Source organism: Ischnura elegans, chromosome X, assembly GCF_921293095.1.
Source record: "Ischnura elegans chromosome X, ioIscEleg1.1, whole genome shotgun sequence".
In the NCBI taxonomy this organism is placed as follows: domain Eukaryota; kingdom Metazoa; phylum Arthropoda; class Insecta; order Odonata; family Coenagrionidae; genus Ischnura; species Ischnura elegans.
In genome coordinates, this window is record NC_060259.1 from 109,118,599 (window position 1) to 109,142,564 (window position 23,966).

Consider the following 23,966-nt stretch of genomic DNA (forward strand, 5'->3'; position numbering starts at 1 on the left):
TGCATTCTGAGAGATACTCATGATACAATCGTAATTTCTGGACCCTACGCCATTTCTGCTATTTTCGTTGTGGATATATATTATTAATTTTAAATCCAGATGGATGACCAGCACTATTTTCAACCATCACAACCCTTGACTTATGGTACGTCTTACGTAATTTATTTGTCTGAACGACAGACTTATTAATCGAGTTTTCTTTTATCAATTTTCAGCATTGCCATGTGTGCCCACAGATGAATTTAAAATGCTATTTTAAAAAATATAGCTTGGAAAGCCCAGTTTTTAATACATAGACATGCTGCCCTGGCAACCCTAGGTTTGGGAAAATTTTGGAAGAATGACATGCCTGGAAATACATTTTACATCATTTTGCCACTAGAAATTATTATTATATCTCAAACTATGTAGTTAATACCTTGAAATATTTTTTTATCTCAGAAGCTTTGGGGGGAAATCTATCCCCTCCTTCTTCCATGGTTACGCCACTAATTCAAAAACTTTATCGTCGCATAATGAGAACACAAAATTATTACACATATTAAATACTTCTTTTTCTTGAGCCTCGATTAATCTTCAATTAAACAACGGTTTGGAAGACAATTTTCACTGCCAGGATTTTATTTATCGTTAAAATCATATATATGAAAATACAGAACAATTAAAGGCTACAATTTTTGTCTTGTATAACCACTAATAAGGTACCTCCAATGTCTGACAATGAGATGGTAAAAGGAATATGGCGGTATGAGCGCAGAGACAGACTACCGCCGCCAACCATCTCTGCAAGAAGCAGCGACGAGGTCTGGGGTTCTGTGGTTGAGGGAGGTGGAAGAAGATGGCGAATTTGGTGAGGCATGAGAAATGAGCAAACAAATTGTCGTCCTGTAAACAATATTGATCTCTGGTGACATGTTTAATTTAACCCATGGCGTTCAAGGAAGGGACGAGTCAAACTCAAAACTTTGTTGAAGAAATAAACTTCAACGAAATAGTAGAATTAGAGGTGAGTTTAGTGGTGTGTTTCTTTCACAATTGTTGTTTATTTTTATGAATGGTGGATGTTCCGGTTTACTTTTTGATATTATTTTACGCAACGTGTACCCGAAGGATTTTCTCCACTCTGTATGCATAGAACTCTAGCTCTCATAACTTTTGAGGTAGTGTATGTTTAACATGTGAGAATTTTTCTACCTATCGTTGACGTAGGGAAGTTTTACTTTTGTTACTTTTATTCGGTTTTGCGAAGAAAAATGTTTGCCAAATATGTAGCCATTTGATGCTAAGTCAGAATTACTTTCTATGTTGTGGCCCCAGAAACTCGGGTGTTTTATTTTCGTTGGTGTTGATCACTGTTTTCTGTTTATACTCGTTTAGGTTGTTGGGAAAGGCTCCTTTGGAGTCGTTTGGAAGGGTAAATGGAGGGATAAATTCGTTGCAGTGAAGCACATTGAATCAGAGAACGAGAAGAAAGCATTTGCTGTGGAAGTGAGACAGCTGTCCAGGGTAAACCATCCTAATATTGTCAAGCTTTACGGCGCTTGCACCAGAAACCCAGTTTGTTTAGTAATGGAGTATGCAGAAGGTGGATCGCTGTATAACGGTAGGTATCCATTTGGGTTTGGTATGGGTGGGATACATTACTTTCCGTGATTTATTGTAATTTTTCATAGACTTATAAGCTCCTACAATTAGTCGTTGGTTTACCTCTCAATGACATCCCTGAGAGCGCAAAGTTTGCAGAATACCAGATGTAGACGTCTATATCTGGTATACAGCAAACCTAATGGTTTGCCGTATACCAAATGTAGGCGACTACATTTGGTCTACATCAGGTCTACATAAGTTGCAAATGTCTTCCTTTTTTGGTCTACTTACTGGTAACTTATAATGGTATAATTTTGGTCTGCGGTTATACCAAATGTTGACGTCTATATTTGGTCTACATTAGGGGCAAATGTCGCCCATTTATGATAATTTTGTTCTACAGTTATACCAAATGTAGGCGTAATTTGTTTTACTAAAACATACATTTTATACTGCTAATCTTGTAGCAATATGTGTGATTTTCAACTGAAATGAATTTATGGCAATTTTGATGATTATCTTCGAAGAATTATCAATTATATCTATTATTAACATAGGGTGCAATGCCTAATTAATACGGCTTACGAGCTGTGCTGTTGAATTTGTTAACGCTGCATTAGCGGAGAAGGTATTCCTATCCCTCCAAAAATGCTACAAATCCATCATAAAAAAATGGAAAGGAGCTTAATTACAGACAAAACACTGAACTCCTATGAAATAACAAATAATCGGTTGCTCTGCATTCTTTTCGTGTATGTAGCGGGGTTTGGAAAGCAATAATGCCAATTCAGGAGCAAAAGAAAACGCTTTCTAAAATAATGAAAAATAACTTTTATGCAGTTATCTATGAAAAGCAATATACAGTTAAAGAAACACAAGACATGCACTTATTGTAGAAAGAAACTTTTATTTAACCCTTAGGTGCACGCACCTGCAAGTATAGCGCCAGTGCATGCTTGTGGCTTTCTTGCCGCACTTTTACATTTTTGATTTTTCCAAATATACATTCAAATTTGAGGGTGTTTTAACGTATTTGGGTAACTTTTAATAAATAAAAACACTTTAAATATTTTTCCATTCATTTATAAACAAAAATATCGCATAATTATATGCAAATTTCTTGATAAGTACTTAGACTAATTTTTCTAAAGGAATTGCAGACGATAATCTAGACACTATCAAGTCAAAAAACTCACACAAAAAAAGGAAATGGATATGCCAAATCGTTAATGCAATCATTAAAATTATAATAATAACAAAATTTTTAAATAAAATTAATGTTTTCATCCTTATTGACCATCACTGTCTCTGCAATGCAATTTGTGACATTTTTTGACGCAGGTGGAGTGATTATTGCATATAAATCAAAAACATTCCTATATTTGCCGTCTTATGATTTTTATATTTTCCACGTTTAAAACAATCACCCGCCCTACATTGGGGTTCACATGTAGAGGCAGATACTTCAGGAATTTTCCCAAGTCTCATTGCTAGAAAAGCCTTTGTGTCTGCTGGAAGATTACCTTTTTCACCCTGGACTTCAGATGTTCATCTACAAAGCTTAACATGAGAGCTTCCATGAACTCCATTCTTGGTCTTCGATGGATTTTTTTCCATATTATTAGCTACAAAAATCACGTGGACGCTAAGAGTAGCCATATAAAAAACCGGAAAAATTGTGATAGAGTCCACCTTTGTGTTCGTCTTGAAGGGGAGTAATTTACACACTTCTGATCCACAGAATCGACTCCTCCCTTGGTTGAGTTGTAGTTCAGGATCATTTCAGGTTTCACAGTTTCTAGATCGATGTCCACATTGCAGTGCAACATAGAAAGCAGAATTTCACATTTGTTTGGTTTAGTGAAGTACGAAACAAGAGTGCAGGTATCCTGGAAACCCAGAAATGAAGTTCCAGCCGATCGAATTTTGCAGGGTGGAAACTCTCTGCGGATTTAAGGTTTTTTTTCACGGTACCTAAGAAAGTTAGACCATTTTATAGCAAATACATGGCTAAATCAAGACTTGAACAGTAATGTTTTGCTGTTATTTTCCCATTCGAATTCTTGTGTTCCCGTTGCTATCCCGAACGCTGTTCTGCAAATCATCAGGCCTGTTCCATCTGTTTTACAAGTTCTTCTCTAGCATCTGTCTAGCATCTTTTATTTACAGAGAGTGTGCATTTAATTCCAAAGAAAGATACTATTTCTACTCGGGAAGTAGTGATGCAATCTCTGATTCTGGAGTACACATGAGATGCCAGTTTTCCTTCAATATACAATTTGGTATTCTCGACACTTTTTTCAATCACGTTCAGTGAAATCGTTTTCGGCAACAATTCTTAGGAAATGATGTTGACCCTGGTGAAACATGAACAATATCTTTAGCTTTTGTTTTGATGTTAGCAAATTTTATCTAAGAGTTCAGCCAAAACGTTTAACCGTTTCTGTTGAACTAGATAAACGTTGAAATTATGTGGGTGGCTAACAATATTATTATCATAAGGCTGCTAACTATCGCTGGAATGTAATACGTCTCCAAAAAATTCTTCCTCCCCTTCACTTTCATGTGAGAAATCAAAAAAATATTCTCCATATCATGGTTGACCTGCCCCTCCCTCTCATCTTCATTGTCAAGCTTTTGAAGCACTCGTTAGAACTCATCAGGGTAATAAATACGTTATGACCTTGGAATATCGTATACTCTACATTAGTCACCACCGACTCCATTTGTTCACAATTCGATAAAATCATAATACAATTCATGTCCATAAGGAGTTTACGATTCCTAAATCTTGCTATAATGCCTTTGCAGCATTATGTTCTTTTCCCGCAGGTGCCAACTCTTCACCTTCAAACTCCAATGCATAATACATTATAAAAAACGTCCATAACTTATTTTTTGGTCATTGGTAAAGTGTAATTAACGCATTTTTACACCAATGTAATTCATATTTGAGTATGAAGATGAAATTTGTAAATTACGACATGTGGTTTGAGGTTGAGATAAATTATATAAATAATAATAATAACAAAATAATAATGCAAATGCTTACAAAAAATATAATAAGTACGAAACAACATATTAACATATTATTGAAAAAAGAATTATGCTTCCAAGTTTCCACGGTAGCGACAGATTATCAGAAGTTCCTTTGTATCGTGTGAACGCCATCTAGCGGCAAATCACCTGAAGTTGTCGTCGTTCTCACTTTGTAAGATTCTAACGCCATAGTTGGTCGTCACATTGAAGCAAACATATGTTCTTGGTAGAGGGAAAAGTACAGAAATAGAATGCCTAAGTGTACCACCAGTGATCCATGCACAATAAACGCACTATTTCGGTTTTTTGAAAAATGCGGCAAAATCCCCGCTTAGCGTGCATCTAAGGGTTAATGATAATGTGACAAAGCTTCACCATTTTCTTGGTTTGACGAATACGAATTCACAGCAAGTGTATGCACACAATTCACATCTGAGATTGCGAATCGGTTCCGCTGCCAACACACACACAAGCAACAACGTATTTCAATAATATAGGTAAATCCACAAACGATATACTAGCACACACCATAAAAACATAGTGGGAAGTAGGCAAATATAATCATCAAAAACTGGAAGTCACTACCATACTTATATTAATCACGTACAACTTACAATCACAGAGCTCGTTATGATGAAAAATACTATATATTCACCGACATGGAGACTTAATTAGCCCATTCAAGTGGCACAGGTGACTTTTCTCAAGTGCTATTCGTTGATATACTAGAAAAATAAACTTCACACACAGCTTTGTTGATAGCTTGATGGTGATATGTCATACCCACGGTGAACAACGTAGGATAACACGCCACTGACATTTACATAACTGTCCATTTGTCGATAGCGTAATAGCATTGTTTACAATTCAATCACAATGGAAATCTGAAAATACAACTCTTGGCCGATGTTTTTCAACCTTGTCAAACTTAACTGTCATAGTGCATTACAACCACTGGCACTGTGATTGCCAGCAGTAGATTAACGAGAGTTGTCACGATGAAAATAACACTATTTTGGCACAAAAGATGTTTTAGTAAAAATCGAAAATCTCCAAGCATAGCGAACTAAGTTGTATTCTCTGGTGTTCACCTCATAATACAAGCACAAGCAGTCCTTAACGACGAATTTTCCAGTACCTACGAAGAAATGGATGAAATTATTGACTGTCAAAGCATAGCGGGCATTAGAAAATATCAAAATTGTTCTAATTACATAAATGGATGAGGTGCCGTCGATAACATCAACTTACAATTAACGTATCCACCTCCAACGGCCGTGGCTCATTGTCAGACTGCTACAACGATGCTACTGACTTTTTGGTTTAACTACTGTTCCAGTTTATATTTTATGCGCTTACTCAGATATTAATATTATAAATAATATAAAATATGAGGGCTTCTGAGCCTCTATTGTCGGATATTTTGCTTTACATTGGAAATAACGAACATGCATCACAAACGAAGCTCTCACAACTGCTCGCAACTCATAAACAATCAAAACAATACACTAACGTGGTCTGCAGACGACCAACTGTGTTTTCATCTCCAGCATACGGCTCGTTAGGTCGTTGGCTTACAAGGCATTGGTAGAATACATCGCATATATTTATGGTCTACTGGTAACTTCCATCATTTAAGTTACCTGTAGACTAGAAATCTCGTGGCTGAGCTTTAAGCCACCGAGTGCGTCCAGCGGGTTGCGGATGGTGGGTCACCCTCTAGATATAGAGGTTAGCTGCGAGATAAGCGAGTTCACTCTTCGAATAAGCAGTCGTGGACAAAAAGCGGCGGTAATCCAAGGTGGTATGGGTCTATCCCTGTGTGAGATAGGCCATATAAATGATACATTAAACCTGTGAAGATACCGTGACTTGGCGATGAGAGGCCGCCAACAATTATGCCTCACATCACCCGGAGGAGAGGGCAGCAGCTCTTCTTCATATGAGTGAAGGTGGAGACCACGGTGGTCAGTACAGCAACACTCATTGCACTTCAGGCGTGGTAACATTTACTTTAACGGCTGTTGTACTGCAATGTGGAAGGCAAGGGGAAACCACCACATTATCATCCCGAGGAGTTGCAGCTACTCCACTCAATTTATATAATGACAAGATGGAATTCTCTCGGGTAAAATATTCCGGAGGGAAACTAGTTCCCATTCAGATCTCCGGGCGGGGACTACCCGAGAGGGTACATCGGTCAATTGTGATAAAGTTATGAGGATAGGACCATGGAACGTGAGATCACTCAGGATTTGGGGTAAGCTAGAAAACCTTAAAGTCGAAATGGAAAGATTAAATATCGACGTGCTAGGAATCAGCGAAATGAAATGGCCTAAGGAGGGAGACTTTTGGAGTGGAAGCTATAGGATTATACACACAGAATCCCTGAACGGTAATGCTGGGGTTGGGATAATGCTCAGAAAGAGCGTCGGAATGCGTGTGAAAAGCTTCCTACAATACAATGAAAGGATAGTTATGGTAAAAATAGAGACTAAGCAGGTAGATACCGTAGTGGTACAGGTCTACATGCCTATGACAGACTACGAGGATGAAGAAGTTGAAGATGTCTACGATGATATCAAGGAAGTCATCAAACAGGTAAGGGGAGAAGAAAACCTTATTGTTTTAGGTGAATGGAACGCTGTCGTCGGCGAAGGTCAGGATGGAAGAATAACCGGAAAATATGGATTAGGAAATAGAAATGAAAGAGCAGAAAGGCTCCCGGAATTCTGCACAGAACACAAATTAGTGGTTGCCAACACACTATTTAAGAATCACGTGCAAAGAAGATACACATGGAAAATGCCAGGAAACAAAAGATGATTTCAACTAGACTATATTTTAGTGAAGCAGAGGTTTAGGAACCAGATAAAGGACTGTAAAAGCTACCCGGGGGCAGATATCGACAGTGATCATAATCTAGTGATGATGAAATGCCATCTGAAATTCAAGAAATTGAAGAAATCAGCTAAGAACGCCTGGCAATTAGAGAAACTAAAGGAGCCAAAAAATCAACAGGCCTTTCAAGAAGTAATGGAGTGCAAGATAGGATTAGATCAGTCTGAAAAATCAGTTGAGAATAACTGGACTAACATAAAAAGTGGGTTTCAGAAGGCCGCTAGAGAAGTTCTAGGGAGAAGAAAATGTGTTAAGAAAAAGCCATGGATCACGGATGAAGCCCTAGACCTCATTGAAAAACGGAGAAAGTATAAAAATACGAATACTGAGGAAGGACAGGCTTGCTACATAGTGAGGAACCATTTCAAGGAACGAAACGCAAAATGTAATACCATAAGGGACAAGAATGGAAACATTCTAATTGAAAACGAAGACAAAGCCGAAAGATGGAAGGAATACCTGGAGGAATTATACAACGGAAGCAAGCATAGCTCAAAAGTTATCGAAGAGGAAAGTGAAGTTGAAAAGAATGACATTGGAGCAAGCATCTTAAGATCGGAATTTGACGCTGCAATTAGAGACCTGCGAAAGAATAAGGCCCCAGGAATAGATGACATTCTAGCAGAGCTAATAAAAAAATGCAGGAGAAAAGGTCTTAACTCAACTGTATAAAACTATCTGCGATATGTACTCAACAGGAGATTTACCTAGTGACTTCGAGAAGAACATCATCATTCCCATACCCTAAAAGAAGAGAGCTGAGAAGTGCGAAGAATTTAGGACCGTAAGCCTGACGACACATGCATCGAAGATTCTGACAAGAATCATTTACAGGAGATTAGAACGAAGAGCAGAAGAATTTCTGGATGAGGACTAATTCGGATTTAGGAAAAGCAGGGGCACAAGGGAAGCAATTTTGGCACTTAGGATGCTCATAGAGAAGAGATTGGACAAAAACAAACCGACTTTCATAGCATTTGTTGATTTAGAGAAGGCATTTGATAACGTGGAATGGAATTCAATGCTTAGAATTCTGAAAGAAATCGGCGTACTCTACAATGATCGTAGAATTATTCATAGTTTGTATAAATACCAATTAGCTGTGATCAAATGTGGACCATACGGTGCAGAAGCAAGAGTAAGAAAAGGGGTGAGACAAGGTTGTGTGCTTTCCCCCTTAATTTTTAATGTTTACATAGAGGAAGCCATCAATGAAATCAAGGAAAAAGCTTCGGGTGTCAATATCCACGGGGAAAAAATAAACATGCTGCGATTTGCTGATGACATAGCTGTCATAGCTGAGACAGAGAAGGATTTGAAGAAGACGTTGACAAAGATGGAAAGGACAACGGCCAGATATCAGCTGAAAATCAACAAAAAGAAGACTAAGATATTAGTTTGCAGCAAAAGAGAGGAGGCTAAAACAAACATCAACCTAGGAAAGCATAAACTTGAAGAGGTGAACGAGTTTTCTTACCTGAGAAGCCGAATTACCAGCGATGGACGGAGCAAGAAAGAAATACACAGTAGAATAGCGCAGGCGAAGAGGGCTTTCTACAAAAAGAAGAATCTTCTTACAGCTGAAAATACCAGCATAGAAGTAAGGGAACAATTCATCAGATGCTACATATGGAGTATGTTTCTCTATGGAAGCGAGGCTTGGACGTTGACAGCAGCAGAGAAGTCAAAGAGTGGAAGCATTCGAAATGTGGTGCTACCGAAGAATGATGAAGATAAAATGGATTGACCGTGTGAGTAACGAGGAAGTGCTAAGAAGAGTGGGAGAAAAGAGAAACCTCCTAAAAACCTTATGCAGAAGAAGGGACAACTTAGTTGGACACATTTTGAGGCACGATGGTCTGATGAAGATAATCGTTGAAGGACTAGTGGAAGGGAAAAAGGGCAAGGGATGGCCCCGAATGAGTTATATTGGACAGGTTATAAAGGATGTAAAAGAAGAAATATGTAGCTATGAAGAGATTAGCGGATAGGAGAGAGAAATGGAGAGCTGCGTCAAACCAATCTTAGGATTGTTGACTAATGATGATGATGAGACTAGAAATATCCCAAATGCATAGGCCTTCAATTTTTCGTGTATTATACATCGCGTATATTTATAATTAGCTGTTTCAGGCGTAACTTTATGGAATCTACCTGTCATGATGAATATACATGACATGATATTTATGTGAAATAACTAATGTTTTCTTTACTTTTCATCACGCGTATATTTTTGGTCTACAGCCTTACATCGGTTAAGTTACCAGTAGACTTGAAATATCCCAATTGCGGTAGTAGTACATCGCGTATATTTATGGTCTACTGGTAACTTCAATTGGTTAAGTTACCTGTAGACTAGAAGTATCCCAAATGTATATGTCTACAATTTTTCGTGTGCTCTCAGGGATGTTTTCCCTATTCTGCAAAGCTCCCAAAAATTACCTCATTGATAGCGTGATGGCTATTCCACTTATTGGTATCGTAGTGTTTTATTCTGTGATTGATTGTACGCCCAAAGGGTATAAGAACAATGCAGTCGTGGAAGTAATGCTTTGTGTGTCTCATTTGGATATTAGATACGGCAATTTTCATTAAACTTGCGAGTACCACTTAGTGTTAGATACTTGCTACTTTTCACAACAGAAATTGAGGGCTGCGGACAGGTGTACTGTTTTCTGCTAGAGGAAGGGGTAGATATTCTTCTTCTTTGTAAAATTTCGTGAATAGCATTTAAATAAATTGTAATCAATGGAATGACCGTATAAAAGGGGTCGATAAAAATTTATTTCAAAAAGCTAGAGGGTGGTAACTGTTACTTATGCCCTGTATAGTAATGATTGGTATTGAATTTTGATCAGACTCACTTCCTGTTTGGACCATTTCGTGTGAATAGGATTTTTTCATTAATATTAATGACGTTTTATCAAAACTCATCCTTAAGTCTTTTTCTGCAAGAATTAGAACCGTGACATCCTATGTACTGCCAATAATTCACACTGCATGGATATTTATTTTATCAGCTGCAAGTTTGAATTCGCTTAGACATTATTTACAAGAGTTAAGGAAATTCTTTCACCGTAACACTTATTGTAGTTTACTTTATGAATTTGGAAGGTACTTGGGAAATTAGGGTGCCACTAAGAGTAGCCTTATGTATATGCTTTGTTAGCAAATGCTGTGAAAATACCTTATCTGAAAAATTGGTAGGAACATTAGATCCTTAGCTCCGTACTCAATTTTCTCAGTAAATAGAAATGATACATGAATCCTGCACAGCAATCTAGTTCATTTAACTGAAGTTAGTAGTGTTGTCAGCAGTTTAAAGGACTATATTTCCAAGATATTTCCACTCGATATTTAATTCCAATACATAAAAGTAGTAATGGGAAGTTTCTTTATTCTCAGATGGACGTTTTAAAAAGTTAAGTGAAAAACATATTTTCCCATTTTTTCCTTCATTGAATTTTGTTTTTACCTAGAAAGCACGTAATGCTGTATTGAATGTAACATGCTACACAGGTAGTTTAACATGTCTTCAGAAAAAGGTGGAAAAACAAATTATTTTGGGTCATGTTTTTCATATTTTTCATTTTCGTACCCTTTCAGCTCTATAAATTTTTGTGAGCATTTTAAGCCATGCAAAGAGAAAAATTTAGGGATCTCCTCAAAATAGGCATTCGTTAGGGCAATGACCTCCTCCTCAGATGTAAACCTTTGTCCGTCAAGCCATTTCTTCAAGTTATGAAATGAGAAAGAGCCACTGGAGGCCAAATATGGGTGAATACAGTGAATTTTGAAGTAATAAAAATTTTATTTCTTATTTTTGGCTGTGATGAGTGAACAGGTGTGCAACTGTGCATTGTCTCCTTTGAAGGACGAACGTTTTCTGTTTCCAATGAGGACACTTCTCTCGATTTCTGCCTTCAACCAGTCCAGTAACGATGCATGATAGTTTCCTATCATCGTTTTTTCCCTTTTCCAAGCATTTGATGTATATTATTCCGCATGCATGCCTAGATATTGTTGCCGTGACCTTACCAGCCCATTTCACTACCTGTGCCTGCTTTAGAATCTGTTCCCCTTCAAAATTCCATTGTTTTGACTGTTATTTTTTCCCTGTGGTGTGTTTATGAAACTAAATTTCATCAATAGTTATCAATCGAAGTGGAAACTCGTCAGTATTGTGATGGAAAATCGCAAAAACAGCCTCTGAGTTGACCTCACGGTTGCGTTTATTCTCCACTGTGAGCAAATGTGGCAGCAATCTTGCGGACATTTTTTTCACACCCAAATTATCACGTAAAATTAAAGCAATTGTGCATTGTGATATGTCTGTGGACTTATCAGTATCACATGATTTGATTTGTCTCCCCCTCAAAACCATATCGTGGATTTAGTTTATCATTTCGGGGGTAGACACTTCCACAGTGCAACCGGAACGGTGTTCATTTTTTTGGATGTACGGCTTAGTTTAAATTCATTAACCCAATTTTGTTGAAACAGTTGAAAACACAAAAAATATGTGCCATGAACTTTATGCAACTCACTTTTGATTTATTTTGGCGTTAACCCTTTTAAAAACAAATGTTTGATCACTGCACAAAAATCACTTTTATCCATTTCTATAAACAAATGATAGTTATTCACTACAATAGGCAACAACAATGAAACTAAGGGATGGACGGCTGACTAGTCAAGAATGTTACTTACTGGGAAAATTTAATTTTTGAATCTAAGAGAGCAATCTCTTGGAAATCCTAAGAAATTATTCAGCGACCCTCGTAGTTAGTTATCTTTGTTTGCATCATCCCTGAGCACCGAAACTGATTTTCTTTTCCTAGCATAATTTTTATAAGGAAATCTTGTTACATGTAGTGACTCTATGCAATGAGGAATATGGCATCTGTAAAACTCATTATTAGTTATCATGAACAGGTACATCTCAAGGATTCATTCATTACTCATTCGAACTAATGAAGAAGTTAAAGGAATAAAGTCATTTTGTGTAAAAGACATTTAAAGTTACTCATAGGAGCTTCAGTTACAAAAAATTAGTATGAATACGGCATATTTTTGAGGAAACATTAAGTTTTATTGGTAATGCTCTGCAGGGAGAATGAGTGAACCCTTGGTCTACGTGGATGGTATGATACAAAGGTCTACATCTTAGATTTTAATCAATTGTTCCAAATTTTGTTTGAATATTTAAAAAGTATTTTTTAGTGTTATCCGTCTCTAACTCTTTTCTACTCAGTGCTCTAAAAATCCAGTCACCAGTGAACCACATGGGGCTAACTTTTGATACAGTTTCATCATTTGGCTGCTTCCAGACAGGCGGTCGTGGCTGACCTTTTCACATAATACTTCAATTGCTTTGTTACATTGCAAAGTCCGTCACAAGTCAGTTTAAGAGGGCTGAAAATGATAATGAAATGAATGGAGTGAGGAAGGAAATGAGGAACTCTTAAAATTACACATGTAGCAAGAATATGAAATGTAAAGCAATTTTAATTTAAAGGTGATAGGCATTACTCTCTTTGGGCAGAAAGGTCAGCATGTTATCCAAGGGAACTTCCCTGAGCAGAGAAAACAAGCACATCAGCCAAGAAATAGTAGAAAAACTACATCTCCTTTTCACATAGCACTAAAAATGGAAAAATAGATACTTAACCCTTTCGTGCCGGTCCTTGGTTGAGGGAAATTCTTCCTCAATACGAGTGTCTTGAAAGTTTTTTTTACTCCCCTGTACGAAGCTTTTTTGTGTCGACTGAAGGCAGTGGTTCCCTCCCTAACCATTTTTGGACCCAACTCAGTGGGGTGCCGATCCCTTTCCTCGGCCTCTGTCCCAGACCTTAGAAGGATTAAAAGCCCCTTCCAAACACGAGTCCGCGGTCAACTGGCTAAAATATATGCAAATATTCGTTGTTCACATCGATTTTTTTACATTCAAAATGAATTTTGTTTTTTTTCTGAGCGTGCAGATATTTTAAACGAAGTTCTAACGTTGATATAGACCGATTTAGTATATGTATTTGATAGTTGTTCTATAACTGCGTTGATATTAACGTTAGAATTTCGTTTGAAATTTCCATGTGGTCGGCAAACAAAGATGAATTCATTTATAGCATTGGATTTCAAAAGTAAGCAACAAATATTTTTTTGGAAATCACACTGCAAATAACAGTAGAGGATCGCGTGGAGAGGATAGGAAAGGGTCGACCTGAGCGTCCGAAGAAGGGACTGGGCTCGCGCTAAGGCGGATCGCGAGGGGCGACTGCATCTGTGGGTCTATTGTGTCCGCCATGGTCACTTTTTTTGACCTGTGCCGCACAGGCGCGACACTAGTTGGTTAGGGTGAGAAAATTCACGCCGCACAGGTGTGGCATTCGTTGTTTATGGAAGAAAATCCTCGCCGCACAGGTGTGGCATTCGGCGCGAAAGGGTTAACAACCAATTATGGAAGGGTAATAGTAAATGTAATGGTATTGATGCCTTTCTTATTGATAGAGTTGATTATTGTACTAGTTTCAATCTTGAGGAGTCGGTCCCACTTTGTCTAATGTTGTTGTGTGATAGAACATGTGTGAATGAGACTTACCTTCAAGGGGACCATTGCATTCTAACATAATAGTTAATTCTACACTAGATATGCTTACAACTCAAATCTCTGCATCATTTTCGTTTAGTCATCAGTGTCACTTAAGCATATGCTAAATGGTTTCACCGTTAAAATGTTTTTCCACCAAGTGGAGGAGGCATATCTAATGTTTGATGGGGCATGATATTGAGGAATGTATGGTATCCTCTCTCAATGTGCATTTTTTTTCTATTTTAGTTCTTCACTGCAAGCCCTTGCACCAGTATAATGCTGGGCATGCTGTTAGTTGGGCTCTTCAGTGTGCAAAAGGAGTTGCGTACCTGCATGGAATGACCCCAAAAGCATTAATACATAGGTAAAGATTTTAGTTTTGTCAGTATTATTGATAATTATGAATATTAAGGTAAGTATTGTATTTCTCCAAATTTAGTCCCTCCCTTTTTCCTCAAAATCCGTAATTTGGGAGAATTAAAGGAGTGCAAGTGACTTACTTTTTCCAAAATTGATTCCTCAAATAATTTTTGGAGGGTACTTCATGCGCCAAAATACAGTATTAATTATGCAGTCGATGTGTCAGGTAGTGGCTCTACCTTTTTTGTAAGCATAAACTCAGAGTATCAGCAGCAATAGCGATAACTGCTGGTGGTCCTAATTTTTAATTTTCCTCACTCAAGGTCCCAAGGGCACTGAATCCAACGTTAAATATGAGGGCTGTATGTTTTCAACCTCCGATTGCTCAGCAAAATTGCTATCGAATCGAATAGCTTTGTACAGTGGTAGCAGGGTTTAACGAGTATGGCATGTTACGAGAATCGCGTTTTTGCAAGTGACAGTCTTTGTACCGCCTATACTCTGTTCATTTTATCTCTGCGGGTGAGCTGGTGTGGCCAAAGCAAGTGGAGATGAGGGGAGGGAAAGTCTCTCGACATGTGACTTTGTCTTAGCCAATCAGCAAACAGTATGCGCATCCTCAGTCAGTCGCTCTCAGACCTCCACCGAGTGAACATCGTGAATCTACTCGTGGAGCAGTGTTGTCATTCCTCACGCGTTCTCCTTCTATGTGACTAAATATGCCTTCCACCAGCGGTGCCTCATTCAGCGCAGTAGCTGACTATGTCGTGGGCTTCTGTGAAAGGATCATCCCCAATGCCTTCCAAATGAGTCGGCATATTGTCTCGGCCAAAATACCTCTGGCCACACATGACTCACCCGTTTTCTGTGACAAAGTAGGGCGGCTATGTACATTTGGCAACGTTATGCTCGCTCCTCCTCTCTCTCTCTCGGTACTACCCCTCCCCTATCAGCGAAGCCATCCGAGAGTGTCCGGGCTCTCACGAAAGCTCACCCGCAGACATAAAGCAAATAGAGTATAATGGCCTATGTTTTACAGGTAAAATAAATCAGATTTAGCAAGGTCAAAAAGTTCCTTCCACTGTGTACGCTCAGTTTTACGACAGACATTTCTCGAGGGCGATACACCACTGAGCAAGCTTTAACTATTATGTTTTGTATTATCTGTTTATTAAACTAAAAATACAAGATGTGTGTCAGATCTACAACACCTACCACCAGTTACGTCCAAGTATTTATCTGATTTACTGCCTTGAGTATGCTCCTATGATTTTACGTTCTTCTTTTGTTATACCCAGTTGTTGTCAGTAGGAGGGGAATGAAAAGAAGATGATAGTGGGAGAGGGAGTTACTTCCCCCCCATCCTCCTTGGCTGGCTTCATCGCTATATTCATATAATGGGCTACGTCTTGAGGCCTGGTTACACGATACATTAACACGTATGGGTTAATGTCTAAATGTATGAACGCGAGAATAAACGCCAAAATGCACCCAACTTGTGCAAATGCATGCACAGAAAATAGAACCTGTTCTAATTTGGTTCATGCATTTGTGCATGCTCTGTTCCGGTCCACCAAAATCATTCATGCAAACGTGCATTCACTTGTGCGTGTTAATGTACCATGTAACCAGGCCTTTAAGCACGGGAACTTACATCGTTGTGAAACCGCCTCCATCTTTTCCAGTGTGAGGTATGGAAGTTGAAAGTGCAACATTGTCGTAGTTAGATTGGCACCCTACATTGACTTCCGACTTATGGAAAACTAGAGCAACATTACCTGCCGTTGCATGCTATCCAGCGATGCGTATTTCAATATTTTATATAAGCATCGGAATATAGTTTGATGAAGACATGATCAGCTATTACCATGCAGGAAAATCACAGTTATCACCAAGATGGCAAAATAACAATAAACCTTAGGTTAGCAAACAAGGACTCAGCACCGCCGAGTAATCAACTGTAAAAAAATTTGTAAAAGCAGAATTACTGTGCTAATGGTAGAAATCCTCTTCTTAGCAGCCAATCATAGTGAATCTTCAATATCTCTTCTTCGTACTCTCCAAAATTCTTAATATGTAATTGAAAATTTCACATCATATCAGCAGAACTGTGACGCACTCCCAACAATCTCTTGACAATCCCTGAAATTTGTTTAAACGAATGGCTTAACTTAGATGCGGGTTACCCTCAATGGCTATGTACTCTGCGAGCACAATTAAAAAATAATATTTCTTACGCCAGATCCTTTGAATCTCTTGGCAATGATTAAAAGCTCCTATATAAGACTCCTATGTCAAAAATAATATTCCATTCCAAATTTTGCAAATTAGCACATGCGTCCTTGCTAATCTGTTCCCATGCGATGCTTTTACCGTAGGCATATGAACTGCTCAGGGTTATTTTTTCAGAGGAACTGAAGATTTTGTACATTAAGTGACATACAGTGGAAGCCCCTTATAACGAGTACGGGATATAGCGACAAGCTCGAATTAGCGACGGCTACCCAAGGAACCATTTTAAACCCTATGATTTAAATGTAAAATAAATTCGTATTAGCGATAATGGCTCGATTCCTCTCTTGCGACATTCGTAATTACGACAGGTTGACTTTTTGACCACGTGCCACATCTCTGGAATTCAATGCTTTTAAAACGGCATTTTTTCCGCCAACGTCGACGTCCACATGTTCCGTATTCTCCTATTCTTCTTTCCATAATAAATTTCTCGAGTACACATTTCATTGCTCTTTTGTCATCTCCCTCCCGCGCCTCCGCAGTGAGATTAAAAATTATTCCGCCCGTCTGCTTGCACCATGGCTGGTAAACGCAAGTCCTTGGATTTAAAGACCAATATGAGAATTATTGCAGATTGTGAAAGTGGAGAGTGTTCAAAGAGTGAAATAGCGAGGCGATTTGGAATTAATACATCGACATTGTTCACTATTTTAAAGAAAAAAGAACAAATTCGTTCGGCAGTGCTTAAAGAAGGGCATCCAAGCACCCAAAAACACCTGCGGCCCGGAGAGCATCCGCAGCTAGAAACTGCTCTTTTCTCGTGGTTTTGCCAGCAAAGAGCCGCAGGGATTCCTATCACCGGCCCAATGATGAAGGCTAAAGCTGAGTATTTGTGTGAGAGGCTTGGTGAAGACAATTTTAAGTGCTCGGATGGATGGTTTGCACAATTTAAAAATAGGAAGGGGATATCCCTTCACAAACTATCCCGTGAATCATCAAGTGTTGATGTTAATGCTGTGGAAGGCTGGGCTCCGGTCCTTAAAGACTATTTGGACAATTACAGCCCCTGTGATATTTACAACGCGGATGAGACGGGCATATATTTTTAACCTTCTCCCGGACATAACTCTCGCCACTCGAACGGTCCCCTGCAAAGGAGGGAAGAAAAGTAAAGACCGCGTAACTGTTCTTTTATGCGCCAATATGGATGGTTCGGATAAGTTAAAACCGTTCGTGGTGGGGAAATCCGCCCATCCCCTATGTTTCAGGGAGTTAAAACTCTCCCTTGCACTTACGAAGCAAATAAAAATGCTTGGATGACGGCTGCTACGCTGCTATCTTCACGCAGTGGTTATGAGCGTTTGATGCCAGGATTGGTGAAAGGAATAAAAAAGTACTATTATTCATTGACAATTGCCCAGCCCACCCACCAATAGAACTAAGAAACGTTAAAATTGTGTTATTGCCGCCTAACACTACGAGCGTTCTTCAGTTCCAGTCAGCATTCCTATCAAAAAGTGTGCGCTACTCCCGCTAGAGGTCTCTACATCCGCTGATATTGCGTCTGATTGCGTGAATCTCTACGAAACATAAATATTGCTAACAGACAGACAAAGAATGGACTTCATTTATCATTTGTCCTTCTATTTATATGAAACAGTTTTTCACCCTTTCCACCGAAGATAATTGATATGACTAATATGCTTTTAGATGCCGTAATGCTGTTCGGTTTCATGATTCCGATAGCATTTGAGTCGGCTGATTTGAAACACGATAGTAAACCATTCATACAGGCAGACTTGAAGCATGAGAAGATTACTTCCACCTTCATTCCGCCGTTAACCTGAAAAAGATAGAATTGCAATGCTCATGTGGAACCCTAAAATTTTATCACGCTCCTTTCGTCACCCAATTGCAGCAGTCACCCATCATTTTCATTACTACTCGGAAAGATAGAAGGTATGAATTTTTGAACAGATTCCGAAGTTTTAGCATTTAATAGTCTGATGCATAGCCATAACTGGTAGTTATGACATGTATTTTTGGAGCATCCAAGAAATAAGGATAATAACAGCTCATAATGCACTGTTCAGTACGAGTGAGTCTGAAGCTGGGATCTTTTAAAATCGACTTCTTAATGCCTCGGCTTATAGCATCCTGCATAATTACATATGATTAGATCATAGATTGCATGTGAATATGATCATTAGTGAATTAAATGTTCAAAATAATGATTTAAAACGGCTATCATGCTGCAATTTTCGCCTCTCAGCAGAAACAGCCGTGGTGACGCCTGATGAGTGATTTTTTTGTGACGATGTGATTGCATTCGGTAACAACGACAACTCACTATAGCGACAGATTTCTCTGTTCCCAACAGCTGTCGTTATAAGGGGCTTCCACTGTATTTATATTATTGCAACCGCTCTCCAGAAAACTCTCTGACTACAATCCGGCCAGCGAGAGATGTCCAATGACAGCAAAAAGGAGCGCTGGAGAACCCTCCACCAGCATGGATTGCAGCCAATCACTGCCCCCAAAATGCACCTCACACCCTTGTCTAGTCATGCAACAGTTGTCACATGCATATTAGGGCGGATCGCAAAAATCGATTTTTTTCAAATCCATCTGGCCCAATGAAAAAAAGTTGTGGGACCGATCAAAAATAAGGCCTGAAAAATTTGAGACCTGTACGTGAACCCCTGACCCTCGCTCAAATGCAATTTAGGGGGGGAGGGTCAAAATTCGAAATATATAATATTTTATGGTCATTTCCTATAGATTTTGCCGAGTTACTGCCCTATTAGGGCAAAAATTTCGTGCAATTTGACGTATCTGCCACCGTTTAGCCACAAAATGCCTAATTTGAGTCCGCGTCCGCGAAGAAAATACTCCAACGCCCACGCAGCGTCGCGGATACCAGAGCCGCAGGCCGATCCCTTCCCCTCCACGCTCGCTTCTCCCCCTCTCACGCCTCTAAGGCAGCAAAATTCATCCCGCGCATGCTGCTAGGAGGTCGTTTATCTTTGATAATATAAATCAGGAGATGGTAGAAGGTAAAAAACGATGCGTGGTGAGACGACTTGTTCCTTATTTGGCGCCTCGTCGGTGTTAAACAAATCGATGTTGCCAACTTTTAGAGAAGTGATGTAATAATTTTAGTCCTGCGCACGCAAGAAAGGAGACTACGGTCTATGAAGACGCCTCTCGAGTGGCTACGAAGGTTTGGGAACGTAGGTTATGCACTTCTATTCCGGTATTGTCCGACAGCTGTGACTAAATGGATGAATAAGGGTGAAAACCGCCAGTGTAACCTCCCTGCTCCCCTCTCGAACGCCCCAGATGCAACAAAATTCACACCAAGTGCGTCTTTCTTCCTTAGTCTTACTAATATTTGATGTATCAGCATCGTCCGGTGAGGAACAATCACGAAGGAATTACTCAATTACCTGCTTTCCAGTCTGTATTTCTTATGTTAGTGTCATTCCTCGTCCTTTACTGCTGTCAACAAAGTTTTGGTAAATTCTTTCGCGAATCTCTCGTCCGTAAGTATAATAAAAGGAATATTGAAATTTAAATGTGAACTTTCATCAATAGATTTTTAAATTCCACAGCGCTAAGCTCAGATATAGCCGAAGGAACCGGAGTCTCTCTCCAATATATCATCAGCCTTTACGTCGATATTAAAATCCAACAATTAAAAAATCTCGGGTTGGTCGCCAAACGCATCCTTGCAAAAATGCATATTGGGTCCCTAGATTACCCTCCCAACGTTTATGTCGCAAATCCAAGTCAATATAGTGCAATTAGCAAATAGACCACTATAAGGGATGAAATACGGATTTAATGCTTTCCCGACGAATGATGTGGGTAAACTCTTTTTGGGGTTCAACAAAATTTATCTCTTAGGATGAGCCCCCAGTCGGAGCTTGAAATGTTGGCCATTATGGAAAAATTAACACGGTGGGAATCCCAAGAAGAGTCTACCCACACTGCAAGGGATGTTGGAATTATGCTTATAGCAAAGGGATGATGCCTCCTTTTTGGGCGGTATTCGCTTGGCACCATCATAATCAAATCCTTTTTCATTCTAAGTATCTAATTTTCACTCAGAAATGAATCGATAATTGCAGATTTTATAACTTTTGTTAATCCTCCGACGGGGGAGGCAAACCTCCAAAAGTGGGACCCTGTTTCTTCAACTAACACCACACATTCCCCTCTAAAATTGTATTGATAAGTCCTCTTCCCTTTTTTTAACAGACAAGAGTATAGTCTTTCATTCCAATAAAATAAGGCCCTTTGAAGACACCTCTCTTTTCTTATTCACAGTAATTAGCATATTTTTTCTGTCTACGTAAATAATTCTGGTACACTAGCTTTGATATATCTTACGAAGTTATGACTTTTGCGTCAGCTAAAGTTGCGGGAACGATCAATGCTGTTGCTTAGTTCTTGCATATACCTCTATCACAGTTGGCAGACGCATTTTCCCCGAAGAAGTTCCAATTTGAGGTTATAGTTCTTAATGTTTATTTCATGAGGAAAGTAGAGATACAAATCGGCTAATTTCTCGCCAGTTTAATTTTCTTCGGATGAATTGATGAAGAAAATTTTTAATACTATTTTCCCGTAAAAGAATTGACGATGATTATTCAACGCTCTCCTACGATTCCCTTTTTTCCTCAGTTGTCGAGTTTCTTTAGGGTTCAATCCAGCAGCCCTCATCTTTCTTTTCGTCAGATTGTCTCTAAAATACTTATCATTGGGGGAACCTTATGCTCCTCCATGCACTTACACGCAAAAATATCGCATAATTTAAAATGTTCCTTTAAAATTGTTTGAGTCTTATACTTCCATAAAACCCTATTTTTGGCCTATTACGATTTTCCGTAAGTTTTAGTACTTCCTGTGGTACCGCTAAATCCATTTAGTCACATTCATGATGGAAGAGAAGTGCGTCACCATAGTTTGCACACCTTCATAGCCACTCGAGAGGCGTCTTCATAGACCGTAGTCTCCTTTCTTGCGTTCGCAGGACTAAAATTATTTCATCACTTCTCTAAAAGTTGGCAACATCGATTTGTTTAATGCCGACGAGGTGCCAAATAAGGAACAAGTCGTCTCACCACGCATCGTTTTTTACCTTCTACCATCTCCTGATTTATATTATCAAAGATAAACGACCTCCTAGCAGCATGCGCGGGATGAATTTTGCTGCCTTAGAGGCGTGAGAGGGGGAGAAGCGAGCGTGGAGGGGAAGGGATTGGCCTGCGGCTCTGGTATCCGCGACGCTGCGTGGGCGTTGGAGTATTTTCTTCGCGGACGCGGACTCAAATTAGGCATTTTGTGGCTAAACGGTGGCAGATACGTCAAATTGCACGAAATTTTTGCCCTAATAGGGCAGTAACTCGGCAAAATCTATAGGAAATGACCATAAAATATTATATATTTCGAATTTTGACCCTCCCCCCCTAAATTGCATTTGAGCGAGGGTCAGGGGTTCACGTACAGGTCTCAAATTTTTCAGGCCTTATTTTTGATCGGTCCCACAACTTTTTTTCATTGGGCCAGATGGATTTGAAAAAAATCGATTTTTGCGATCCGCCCTAATGCATATGCAGCAAATAAACAAGCCCGAAACACCAAAACAAGCCCTTCCTTCGATTCACCAAAACAAGGGATTGTTCCTTTGGGTCCTTCAAGGTCGTCGTCCCTTCCAGCTCCTTTCTTCATGGAAGCATTTTTTTACGAGTAACATGTGCGTTTCCCTTTCTTACCTGGCAACCTTACCCCCTACCCCGAACTAGGCCCTTGTGGCTGTCCTCAGACAACTCTCCTCAGACAGGCCGGCCTGTATAGAGGGGTGAACTCTATGCACCCAATCGTTTGAGCACGATCAAAGGCAGAGGTCTGATGGGGCCTCAGCATTCAGCAGAAGAGAGCGATCGAAAAACCTCTACCATCCCGTGGACTGGATGTGCCCAATCACACAACAACGGAGAGTTGGGGTGTGGGTAAGGGGTGGATCTTACTCGCTTGGAGGGGTGGAGTGTATGTTTTCAGTCTTAGGGGCGTAGTTGTGTCAGGTTGTTTGTGGGAGTGCATTATGTCTGGGAAACGCAAATATTTTGGTCTTAATACCAAAATTAAAATTATAGAGGAGTGCAAAAGTAGCTGGACTTTAAAGACTGATATTGGGAGGCGGCTTGGTGTCTCTCTTCATTTAAGTTGTTCACAATATTAAAGAAAGATAAAATTTGTGAACGAACTAGGAACACTTAACAGCCAAAAACATTTGTGGCATGGGACCACAAATGGAATCTGCACTATTCAAGTGGTTTTGTCTACAAATGTCTGCAGGACTGCCCATAAATGGTGCGATGTTGAAGATGAAAGCTGACTTCATTTCCAATGGGGAGAAATATCTTTGACCACCGAATCATGCCATATTTTGCTGAACCTTACGGCCAATTTACCAACTGACGTACTGGTTAAAGATTCACAAAACTCGACAAAACTGATATTGCCGGCATGATGTATTTGAAAAATTATCCACAAACGTCCACCTCATACCAAACACATGATTGAGACTACTTACGCTGTTTTTACAGCTTTATTCGCTGATCAAAAAATACAAGAATGGGAATAAAATCACCGAAACTGGGTGATTACTATTTTATAAAATTGAAAAGTTTCTTTCTTTAAATATGTTGATACTCAACTAGATTGTGCCTGATAATGAATCTTACGCTTTTTTACTTCATTAAATATCATGGAAACAAAAGAAAAACTGTAAAAACGAATGATTATGGGACTTTAGTCAGCCTTCAGATACAACGAGCGCTTGGTTTTTTGAGTAATTTCCAAGGGATTATGAGCACTCGTCAAACCAGGCTTCTACTGTACTTTGGATGTTGCATTCTCATGATTGAGGTCACCTTAATTGATTGTCTTGTAAAGTATACTCTATGTACAATACTCACCAAATGGCTTCAGCATTGGTATGTCTTGAGTTTCATGCCAATAAAAGATGAAATTATTTTTAAATCGACATTGGCTAGAGTTAAGACAAAGTCGATATGACACACTTGGAACTCTGTAACAATCATAACAATAAATACATCAAAAATCACCGAGCAAGCCAAAAAAATCCAGGCGATCCTTCAAGAATGAAAAGGTTCTGCAGTTGTGTTTTGGGATCAAAAATTTGTTTGTTTTTTTTTGTGAATTCCATGCAGCTGGAGACAATGGT

At 39.1% G+C, this 23,966-nt stretch overlaps 1 protein-coding gene across 2 annotated transcripts in view; it reads left to right on the forward strand.

Annotated features, from left to right (window-relative positions):
- The first annotated feature begins 786 nt into the window (after window positions 1-786).
- LOC124170568 (mitogen-activated protein kinase kinase kinase 7-like) overlaps window positions 787-23,966 on the forward strand; it is a 131,036-nt gene continuing 107,856 nt past the window's right edge. The window contains exons 1-3 of one of the 2 annotated variants that reach the window (XM_046549368.1): window positions 787-1,006; window positions 1,378-1,603; window positions 14,363-14,480. In XM_046549368.1, the coding sequence (XP_046405324.1) occupies window positions 929-1,006; window positions 1,378-1,603; window positions 14,363-14,480 (422 nt within the window). In that variant the 5' untranslated portion in view covers window positions 787-928. The remainder of the gene's footprint in view (window positions 1,007-1,377; window positions 1,604-14,362; window positions 14,481-23,966) is intronic. The other variant, XM_046549367.1, reaches the window with a different exon arrangement.